Source organism: Microtus oregoni, unplaced genomic scaffold, assembly GCF_018167655.1.
Source record: "Microtus oregoni isolate MIOR12 unplaced genomic scaffold, Mior012 000046F_ref0000063, whole genome shotgun sequence".
In the NCBI taxonomy this organism is placed as follows: Eukaryota; Metazoa; Chordata; class Mammalia; order Rodentia; family Cricetidae; genus Microtus; species Microtus oregoni.
Window position 1 is genome coordinate 7337898 of NW_024543220.1, and position 12194 is coordinate 7350091.

Genomic DNA, 12194 nt, shown 5'->3' on the forward strand with positions numbered 1-12194 from the left:
CATATATATATATATATATATATATATATATATATATATATATTTCTCTGATTACTCTTTCTCTATACCTTCTCTTATCTTCTCTACATACCTACTAATAACCTCCAGTCCCTTCCCAGGATCATGAAATTTATGTTTGTTTTGTGACCCGTTTGGCTCAACTAAGGCCATCAATGTGTACAATGGCTTGGAAATGTCTAATGAAACCTGGTGGGATAATTGGTGGGTATGCGACTGAAGGTTATTCCCTGAATTCATCAGTGAGAGATGAGGCCTCTGATCCTACCCCAACCATGTCTCACTACAGAGCGCATATTCTTTTATGTTTCTATAGCTGCTGTGAGTTTGAGATTACAATAGCCGTAGTATATAATATAGAATAGTATGTATTATGCAGTATATATTAATATATATTGCTATTGTAATCACAAATATTATTTTGAAATATTATCATCTTGAAAACTCACAATAATTTATTTTGGCAAATGTGAACTCTATTTTCCGTCACACTCTTCACAATGAGAAGTTCTTTAGAAAGAATTGCATTTTGGAAATATTCCACCATATTCAGAACTACTTAACATTTTATAATCTAGGAGTTATGGCATAATTTGAGGATGGGGAAGAAAACCGACAACTACAAAGGTGGCAGAGTGATTTTCAGGTATAGCTCAGAATTGGCTTTACAGCTGTTGACCAGGATAACAGTCAAGATCAATTTAGATGCCTTCTCAAGTCAGCTAACTCCTTACCACTGACCTTGCACTATTTATTTTATGGGACATGAAAGAATTTTTTTCATAAAAACTAACATTTTCTTTTTTTCATAAATGATTGATATATCCTGAATGAAAGTACAACCAAGTTTGAAATTTAGAGAAAATAAAGACAAATCTGAAATGTATTAAGAGCTAATTCAGGTATTCTTCCAAATGATAATATACGCAGGCACTTTTCAATTTACAATAGAACTCTATATTTATAAGCCCACTACAAATTGAAAATATAAGTTGATGGTGCATTAAATGCCTCTGCCTACTGCACATCACAGCTTAGTGGTCCAGCACAGTCAGATTCAGGCATTCATCTCATGGTGATGTGTTGCAGTAAGATTGGCGAGGCTGCATCCCCGGCACCCAGCCACCCGCATGGCTAGCTTATGCCCCGAAATAATTACACAGAAACTGTATTCTTTTAAACACTGTCTGGCCCATTAGTTTCAGCCTCTTATTGGCTAGCTCTTACATATTGACCTAACCCATTTTTAATATCCCTGTAACACCACGAGGTGTCTTACCAGGGAAGATCTTAACCTGCATATGTGTGCGGTAGGAGAATCATGGCGACTCCTTGACTCAGCTTCTTTCTCCCAGCATTCTGTTCTGTTTACTCCGCCTACCTAATTTTATGTCCTATTAAAGGGCCAAGGCAGTCTCTTTATTTAACCAATGAAATTAACACAAGCCAGAAGACTCTCCCCCATCAGCGATGGGAATATCTGGGAGCTGTAGGTCTGTACCTTTGCCAAGCATCAGGAGATATGATGGTATCATGAGACCTAGAGTAGGTCAGAGTTCACTCCCAGCAGATGCATATATATACCAATATAAAGTAAAAAATGCTTAAGTTGGACCATCACAAATCAAGAGCCATCTGTACATTTACTCCGGCGGCCCTATGAAGAGGTTAACAGGCAACTGGCACAGTTATCAAGGGAGCAGAAGTGAGAGTTGAATGTGGACATCTGACTCTGGTCCAAATTCCTGCCTATCATACTGTCTTTTGATGATATAAGTGAAAATCAGAGTCCCCTGGGTTCATATCTGTCTCAGTCTCTTATGAGAGTTATTATATGTGTGCTTGAATATAATAAATGCAACACAAAGGTAAGACAATCCTAACATAAATAAGTACATATTACTATCATGCCTATGTATATTGTTAGTGTTCTATATTAAATGCCCCTAATATTCACTGTGTTTTTAGTAATAGCTTATAATTTAGGAAGTTCTTTTTCTGGGCCAGTGAAATGTCTCCACATAGAATAACACTTGCCTTGCTAGCTTGATGACATATGTTCAGCCCCTGAAATCATAAGGAAGAACGAGAACAGACTTCCAAAAGTTGTCCTCTGATCTCCACATGTATACCATTGTTTATATAACACACATACACACACATATGCACACACACACACACATGGTTGAGTTTCATATGATTGAAAAATTTGTTTGCTGTAGGATGATGGGTAGAGGAGCATGTCTTTAGCTATGGATAAGAAGGCCAGATTTAGTAATGTTTATTAATAAATTTCCCATCTGTATATGACTTGCAAAGTTTTTATAATAACTTAAATAATAATTGGTTTATCATTAAATAAGCATTTAATGTTTATTTTCAAAATGAATCTTGCACATTAACTTAGTAAACTCTTATATTTTGAGATAATTTCATACATTGACTTCCACGCAGTCTTAATATTCATCAATATTCCATTTAACGTGAATGAAAAAATTGCCATGAATTATTGTTAATTCTATAGATTCTTTTAAATGTCACTATGATAGGACTGGGAAGATGCTTCAGTGGTTAAGAGTACTTATCCTTAACTTTTGGGTCCTTACAAAGAACCCAAAATCAGTTTTCAGCACCCACCTGGTAGCTAACAACTTCCTAATTGCTCCAGGCCTAGGGAATCTGACATCTTTTTTCTGGTTGACCTTAGGGGTTCCTTGATACTTTTGGTACACATATATGCATCAGGCACAAGCACATATACATAAATAATAAATAAATTAAAAGATAATCCATTAATTCCTTCTCTTGATTTTTGCATATTTTTTCTAAATGACAGATTGCCCAGGAAATGTGAAAAACTTAATACACCATACATATCATATTCCAACACCACGGAAACACAAAAGCACAAATGATTGACAGTTGGCAGGTGAAATGGATGGTACCTGGGTTTCTACCTAGCCTGAATGATATGGGAGGCGTTCTCTAGAACAGAAATTCTCTGTAGGTACAGTGAAATGAAAGGGTATGTGTACTACCACTCTGATTACAGACAGTCAGGAACTGTTCAAAGATTTGGTTTTGGTTTTCTTTTAATTTTTGTTTGACCTCTGACTTAGGCTTTCTATTGCTGTGATAAAACCACCATGACTAAAAGAAACCTGGGGATGGAATAGGTATATCTGGCTTATACTTGCTCATCACAGTCCTTCATCAAAGAAAGTCTGGAAAGGTATTCAGGGTAGGAACCTAGAAGCAGGAAATGAAGCAGAAGCCATGGTGGAATGCTGTTTATTGGGCTTGTTCCTCATGACTTACTCAGTAGGAGTTTTTCTACACTATAGGAACATCTGCCTTTGATAATACCACCTACAATGAGCTGGGCCCTTACACATAAATCATTAATCAAGAAAATGCCCCACAAGAAAATTGCCTACAGGCTAATATTAAGGAAGCAGCTTCTCATTTGTGGCTCCCTCTTCTCGGATGACCCTAGCTCATGTCAAGGTGACAAAATATACCATCCAGGACCATCTCAGAATAATGCAGTAATCTCAAGGAACATAACCGAGGTTCATTTCAAAGCTCTACCACTTACCAACGATTGGAGGCTTACATTTTATTAAGCTTTGTCTCTCTGGTATATATTAGAGATAATAATATTTAAAGCTTTTATAAAGTTTAAACGAGTCAAATGCAAGGAAAGTACTCATCAGTGTGGTTAGCCCATAGAACTCAGAATAGTATGTCTATAAATACTCACATATGCAGAGATCCTGAATTGGATTTCTCTCTGGAGAAAACCCTCAGGTTATTACTTTTTATAACATTTGGACAATGAAAATAGAAAAGAAAAAGCACATTTTATTTTGAGCAATTTGGTCACCCTGGCTACACTGAGAATGAATTCCATTATATTCGGGGACCCCTTCCTTTCAGAGATCACTGAGGCATAGCCACTGATGATTAACAGTAAATGTTCCAAATAATAATTGGAATTAAAATGAGTAGAAACCACAGTTTAAGCTTGGATGTGGAGAGGGCTGCTGTCAACAAAGCTCCTACAATCCGGGGTCCAATTTCTCTGCTAATTAAGTTCCTTGAGAAAAATAAAATGACCTTTCATTTTTACTCCTATAAGAATAATAAGCCTTTTGTTGTGAACGATGCAGGTGGTGATGCCACACTCATAATTCAGTTTTGCGATGCAGTTTTCATGGGGATTTTTCTGAAAAGCCGTTTGATCTTCCATTTAGAAGAGTTAAAAATTTGTGACTTCTCTGTCTGAATGGTTCTGTAGGCTTGTGTTTGAATTTGTGACTGGATATTTGTAATAATGGTGTCCCTGAGACCTGTGCCCCCAAACTGCATTTCAGGGAAGGATTCCCCAAACTATAAAGACAGAAACCCTAACCCCGCATCACAACCATGCATCTGTCGTGAACTCATCACTTCCCATTTGGTGCCTGGAAGGAAAATGTTAGTGTGGAAGATGCATTCTTTGTGACATTAACTGTGCAGGAGAACCCAAAGAGGCCCCAACACTTAAGAAGGAAGTGTTTCAGGATGCACTATCGCTAGCTGACAGCTAACTGATTTTAATTTAAGAATAGAACTGCATCTGTATAGCAATTTTACAACACAGAGGATTTGTTTGCATTGTTCTTCATGAATATTTGAAAGAAACGAATTATTTGCTAGTTTTTGTCTGGACAGGAAGGTAAAACATTGAGATTAAAGGATGTGGGAAAGATAGTTGTCTTTTTATAGAAAGAATGTTGAGTAGCCCTCCCCCTCCATTTTTCAAATGAGGAATTGTTGTACAGAGTAACCTATCAGTATCAAAAAAATTATATGGACCTAAAAGAATTTGGGGACATAAATACTGTTTTATATTGGTGCAGAACACACAAGGAGAGAGAGGTAGGACAGGAAGTTACCAAAGTCACAAAAGCGTTTCTTTGATAAAGTGTTTGCTATTGTGGAGAGCTAAGCCAAATCCCCTGGGGATTTCCCAAGAGTAGTGATGACTATGTCCAACATACAGGATTCCTCTAGCTAGACACTCCACTTTCCACATCATTGGAAGCCATTTCAATATCTGGAGGTGGGCTCATGTTGACATGCAGGGAGAAAGGAGAACATGCTTCCTTGAATAACTGAGTATCTAGGGTGTCCTTTACAGATGTTGGAACAGAACAAATTTCCAAGAAGATGTATTCACATTAAAATAGACTACTAAGCAAGAATAAAATTTCATCTCCAGGACTGCCTTCTTACTCTCAGCATGCATCCCTTTGCATGTGGCTGTCTCTAGCATGAAAGCCATGGTCAATGAAGTCTATTCTGCTTTCTCTTGCTTGCTGCTTCATCTTCAGCATAACCACCCACGACACATAGAAGGCCAGGCTCCTACACCTTTGATCACCCCTCAGATTCATTCTATTATTCTTTCCCACCTGATATGTACATGGGACTTCTTGAAATGTTATTTTTAACAAGGAATAAGATAGTTTAAAAGAATTCTATCAGAAAGCTTATATCAAGAGGTAAGTGTTAGAGAGATGAGTTAAGACCTCTTGCTGCTCTTTCAGAGGATCATGGTTTGACTCCCAGAACCCACATGGTGGCTCACAACTACCTGTAATTCAAGTTCTAGTGGCCCTAATGTTCACATCTGGGCTCTACAGACACTGTGAACCCATAGAGTACATACGTACATTCAGGCACAACACTTAGATGCAGAAAAGAAACATAAATCCGTCTTACTTTCAAAGTAGAAGAAACACACAAAAGAACAAATAAATGAACACAAAGTAGACTTAATCGCTAGCAGTTGTATGGGAGGAAATAAAGTTTATAAAAAGAGTGAAGTCAGGGGAGAGGGGAAAATGTCATTTTGCACACAGGGTTATGAAATCTCTGTATACGATGCATTGCAAAAGGTTGTAGTGCGGGAGTAAAATCACAAAGACACCACACAGAAGGCATTCCAGATGGGACACTTGACACCTCAGTCACCATTAGGCATTTGGCCAGAGCTGTTACTGAGCCCAGAAACAACAGAAAATTATCATAAGGGAAATGTCATGAACCTGCTTACATTTTCAAGACAGGATTATATCACTTGATGAGTCTGAAGACTGAAATGGAAAGAATAGACGCAAGAAAAGCACTGAGGGGACAGTTTAATACTCTAGACTCATACTGAGGTATATAATTTAGAGGTTGTAGTGTGACTGAAGTGGTTGTTTGTATGTATGTGCCCTATGAATACTCTAGCTCAGTGTGTGAATACAGATATTTTTATTGGCTATATCTACACATCACTGTATGTTTAATGTATTATGTATATACACTGATTTATACTATGTATTTAGTAATTTGATAATTATTTAATGCTGATGCCTTAAGAACATTTGTATTGTTCTCCACTGAAAGAAAATAAGCTGAATACCACTAAATTCAGGTTTTAATCCTGATGGAAACTGTGCGATAGTGTTGGAGGGAGGAGAGCGCTTGTTGGTCCCAGCCACCCAGCTGCTTAGCCCCTAAATAATCACACAGAAACTGTATTAATTAAATCACTGCTTGGCCCATTAGCACTAGCTTCTTATTGGTTAACTCTTATATCTTAATTTAAGCCATTTCTATTAATCTGTATATCACCAGAGGTCTTGGCCTACCAGCAAAGATTTGGCATGTCTGACTCTGGTGACTGCATGGCTTCTCTCTACTTCTGCCTTCTTCCACCCAGCATTCTGTTTAGTTTTCCCCTGCCTAGTTCTGTTCCCCTACAGTTCTGCTATAGGCCTAAAGCCATTCTTTTATTAACCAATGAAAGCAACACATAGACAGAAGGATCTTCTACACCAAGATACCCTTATTTGTACTAATATTTATTATGAATAAATGTTATTGATATTTGACTATCCTCTCAGGTCCAATAAGCTTCAAGATTTTTCTTTTTTTCTTTAAAAAAGCATTTTTTATGGATGGGATGACTCAACAGTTAGTTGATGTTCTTAAAGGCAATAACTACAAAGTCAATATCTGGGTACAGTGGCTGTATTATCGACTGTGGCTGTTGTCTCAGTTATTGTTGGTTCAGTCACTTACAGACCAGTGGACTTAAATGTATTCCCATAAAACTTTATATGTATACTAAACTTTGAATTTATGAATTTTTTCATCTCTAAAACAGATTAAGTTGTATATATTCTTTCTTTTTAAATTTCTTTTCAACTACTTAATGGTATAAAAACCATTTTCAATGCACATTTGGTATAAAAACAAGGACACAAGTTGGATGTGGCCCATGCACTGCAGTTTGCACACTCCTGGCATTAAATAACTAAGGGCTTAAACCCTTCATCTGTGTTTCATTGATTCATTCTGACTCTAATTTTAAACATCTTCTTTGCTGATCTTCTCTTTCTTTTGAGACACTAAAATGCCTCTTCAGGAAATGGCTCTCTGTATGCTCCAGATTATGCATTCAGAAAAGACTAGAACAATACCCTTGCCCCTGTCACTGCATTGACCTTTCCAAGGTCAACCAAACCCCTGGACATCTCTCTGTGCTCTTGAAACTCCCCCAAACACTCTTTGTCCAGTGTGTGATCTTCTGTTAGCTGTTGATTTTTTAATTATTTTCACTGAAGTGAACGCAAGCTAAACAAAGAATGTTGTCTGCCTTTACAATGTGTTAAGAAATAATGAAGTATAAATTTGGGAGGTGGGTGTTGTGGGTGTATTTTATTGCTTTTTCTTTGTTAAAATATAACCTAGTCAGTTACCATACTGCCTGGTTTGATGATCAGATAATCTTTGCTTTCCATAATGATCAGTGCCTAATCAGCATGTTTTACTATACATGGAATCATTTTCTTAGTACTTAATTTCTATAAACTGCACTATGTAGATATGGCTATTGAGAAAAAATAACCATTACAATAAAAGATTTTAAAAATATAAAAGTAAAGGCGATTTTAAATCAATACAATAAATCTACTTTTATCTCAGAATGGAGTCTAACAAAGCTAACCAAAAAGTAAGTTATTAAATTAAAATAGTTTTTCATTTCTTCCCAAATGACTTTATATAAACCATTTTTCCTGCAAGTATCTCAATTATATTCTAATTGTGTTTTTCTATAAGATTCTGCTACATTATGCTTATTCAATTTGATACAGTGAAAGCCGTCTAAAATGTTAAGAAAACATCAGATAATACAAAATATAAGCATCACCATGTTCTTATAGATGAAATATATATTCATAATATTTACATCTAAATCCCTAATTCTGTTGATATTTAAGATGGCTTGAGGGTTAGAGATATAGCTCAAAGGTTAAGAGCACACACTATGCTTGCAGAGTCCCATAATTCTGCTCCTCAACATTCAAATCAAGAGATAGCCCATACCTGCCTTATAACTCTACCTCTAGGATTCCTTCCATACTCTTCTTGCCATATAGGCACTCTCATGAAGAGGCACACGTTCTCCCAGACCCACAGAGAAACACAGATTTTTTTACAAATAAAACCCTTTAAAGTATTATATTTATTCCTATCAAATTGAAACTGTGTGCCTTTCAGTTACATGAACTCTGATGGAGGAGTTAATTTCATTGGTTAATAAAGAAACTGCCTTGGCCCATGTGATAGGCCAGCCCTTAGGTGGGTGGAGTAGACAGAACAGAATTCTGGGAGAAAGAAAGCCAAGTCAGGCAGTCGCCATGATTCTCCCACTCCAGACAGACACAGGTTAAGATCTTTCCTGGAAAGTCAGCTCGTGGTGCTACACAGAATATTAGAAATGGGTTAGATCAATATATAAGAGCTAGCCAATAAGAGATTAAAACTAATGGGCCAAGCAGTGCTTAAAAGAGTACACTTCCCGTGGAGTTATTTCGGGTGTAAAGCTAGCCCAGTGGCAGGACGCAGCCCTGCTGCCCTCACTACTACAGAACTCCTTGAATGACCACAGACAAATATATAAATGTAGCTTTTCCAAAGTAACATGGATTGCAATTCAAATGAATTACCCAATTAGAGAAGATAATAGTTGTTTCTATAAATACTGTGTTTTTTTAAATTTATTTATTTATTTATTTGTTTATTTCTTTATTAAAGATTTCTGTCTCTTCCCCACTGCTGCCTCCCATTTCCCTCTCCCTCCCCCAATCAAGTCCCCCTCCCTTGTCAGCCCAAAGAGCTATCAGGGTTCCCTGCCCTGTGGGAAGTCCAAGAACCACCCACCTCCATCCAGTTCTAGTAAGGTGAGCATCCAAACTGCCTAGGCTCCCACAAAGCCAGTAAGTGCAGTAGGATCAAAAACCCATTGCCATTGTTCTTAGGTTCTCAGTAGTCCTCATTGTCCGCTATGTTCAGTGAGTCCGGTTTTATCCCAGGCTTTTTCAGATCCAGGCCAGCTGGCCTTGGTGAGTTCCCAATAGAACATCCCCACTGTCTCAGTGTGTGGGTGCACCCCTCGCGGTCCTGAGTTCCTTGCTCGTGCTCTCTCTCCTTCTGTTCCTCATTTGGACCTTGAGATTTCTGTCCAGTGCTCCAATGTGGGTCTCTGTCTCTGTCTCCTTTCATCGCCTGATGAAGGTTAATATTTAGGAGGATGCCTATATGTTTTTCTTTGGGTTCTCCTTCTTATTTAGCTTCTCTAGGATCTCTAATTATAGGCTCAATGTCCTTTAATTATGGCTAGAAACCAAATATGAGTGAGTACATCCCATGCTCCTCTTTTTGGGTCTGGGTCACCTCACTCAGGATAGTGTATTCTATTTCCATCCATTTGTATGCAAAAATTCAAGAAGTCCTTGTTTTTTACTTCTGAGTAGTACTCTAATATGTATATATTCCATACTTCCTTCATCCATTCTTCCATAGAAAGGAATCTAGGTTGTTTCCAGGTTCTGGCTATTACAAATAATGCTGCTATGAACATAGTAGAGCATATACTTTTGTTGTATGATAAGGCCTCTCTTGGGTATATTCCCAAGAGTGGTATTGCTGGGTCCAGGGATAGGTTGAACCCAAATTTCCTGAGAAACCGCCACAGTGCTTTCCAAAGTGGTTGCACAAGTTTGCATTCTCACCAGCAATAGATGAGTGTACCCCTTTCTCTACAACCTCTCCAGCAAAGGCTATCATTGGTGTTTTTTATTTTAGCCATTCTGACGGGTGTAAGATGGTATCTTAAAGTTGTCTTGATTTGCATTTCCCTGTTCGCTAAGGAAGTTGAGCATGACCTTAAGTGTCCATGACCATGACCTGATAGAAGAGAAAGTGGGAAGTACTCTACAACACATGGGCACAGGACACCACTTCCTACGTATAACCCCAGCAGCACAGACATAAAGGGCCTCATTGAATAAATGGGACCTCCTGAGACTGAGAAGCTTCTGTAAAGCAAAGGACACTGTCACCTAGACAAAAAGGCAACCCACTGACTGGGAGAAGATCTTCACCAACCCCGCAACTGACAAAGGTCTGATCTCCAAAATATATAAAGAACTCAAGAAACTAGACCGTAAAAGGCTGATCAACCCAATTATAAAATGGGGCACTGAGCTGAACAGAGAATTCTCAACAGAAGAAGTTCAAATGGCCAAAAGACACTTAAGGTCATGCTCAATTTCCTTAAATACTGTGTTTTCTATAAATTTATCTGAAAAAAATAAGCTCCATAAAGGTAATATAATCATGGTTTTCAATGAAATCACTGTACTGTAATGTTTAAAAATGGTTTAGCGGATCCAAATTAGGAAACTTTTGTTGTCTTCCTCCCAGGCTCTGGGCTGAATGATGGGCAATGGCATGAGGTTCGCTTCCTGGCCAAGGAAAACTTTGCAGTTCTCACCATTGATGGGGATGAAGCATCGGCAGTTCGCACCAACAGTCCTCTGCAAGTGAAGACTGGCGAGAAGTACTTCTTGGGAGGTAGGAAAGCCACGGTTTAGGTTAGAGGATACTTTAAAAAAGAAGAAAAAAGTTTATAAAGTACTTTTATCCAAGGAATCTAGTAGATTTTAGAATAAATAAACAAGTTGTAATTGAGTTAAAAGGTTAAAGAAAATGCTGCTTCACAAAAAACCCTATCAATGTGGTGACCCCCTTACCTACCTTTTGTTTCAATCTTCAAAGCATAAAACCTGAGATTCTGTGTAATTCCCAAAATACTCTTTTCCAGAATAAATGACAACTATGGATTAGTCACGTACTTTATAGAAAATTCTCCTGAACTTTAGTCAATACCCAAGTCTGTTTATATGAATATGTATTCCTATCTTGTATTTGCTTCTTGTTTCCCCGACGTTGTTAGAGTAATTCTACTTAAGAGCACTTACCTTGTCTGCCAAGTTTCCTGCCTTATGCCCTAGTCCAAAAGAAATTCCTGGAATATGACAGATAGCAAATACTTATTTATAAATGAATTAGTAAACTCTGTAAAATAGAACAGATAAGCATTTTTTTTTAATTGTGAGAAAGAAGAAACATATACCCTGGCAGCCACTGGCTGCTGAGTATAAGACCATGTGCTCCTAGGTTGGTAGTTTCTACCACTGTGGAGGTATAAGTTAGAGAAATAAATTCTGAGTTTGTCCTGAGTCATTAATCCATGATATTTGTTGGGTGTTCATAATACATATTTGAAAGATTCTTGGTGAATATTTGGTAAGTCAATGAAAATGAGAAAAGATGTCTTCTGAGTGAAGGAATAGAGTTGATTGACATAAACATAAGCCATTCATTTAAACCCTAGCTTCCCTCCAAGTATGGGTTGAACATAATCAGCTTTGGGCCAAGAGTTCCCACGGTTGTCATAGTAAATGGATTGCATTTGTCAGCAGAAAAGCTTCTGACAGTCTCCACTAATCTCCGATCTGGAATGCTGTTGGCCATGAATGAGGTCATCAAAGGCCTATAGTAGTTCCTATCCATCTCTGTCCAGTGGATAGACAAATTGCTAGAGCCTCACATTTGTGGTAAAGATGATTGGATGTGGTGTGCTGTACTTTATTGCTTTATAGATTTGAGTTTTTAAAACCCTGTCAAGAGGATCTTGACTTCCTCTCGGGTCTTTGTTCTGCCTGCAAGATATGCCACCAGCATAGAATCATGATGGTTTTTTGATTACATCCTCCTCAGCTGAGTCC

The 12194-nt window shown here is 37.8% G+C and overlaps 1 protein-coding gene across 2 annotated transcripts in view; it reads left to right on the plus strand.

Moving 5' to 3' along the window:
- The window catches only part of Cntnap2 (contactin associated protein 2), a 2078180-nt gene that overhangs the window by 1019319 nt on the left and 1046667 nt on the right, over positions 1-12194 (plus strand). For both annotated transcript variants that reach the window (XR_005972587.1, XM_041635058.1), the window contains exon 9: positions 10828-10977. Coding sequence is in view for 1 of the 2 variants with exons in the window: in XM_041635058.1 (XP_041490992.1) it covers positions 10828-10977 (150 nt within the window). In the remaining variant the exon portion in view is untranslated. The remainder of the gene's footprint in view (positions 1-10827; positions 10978-12194) is intronic.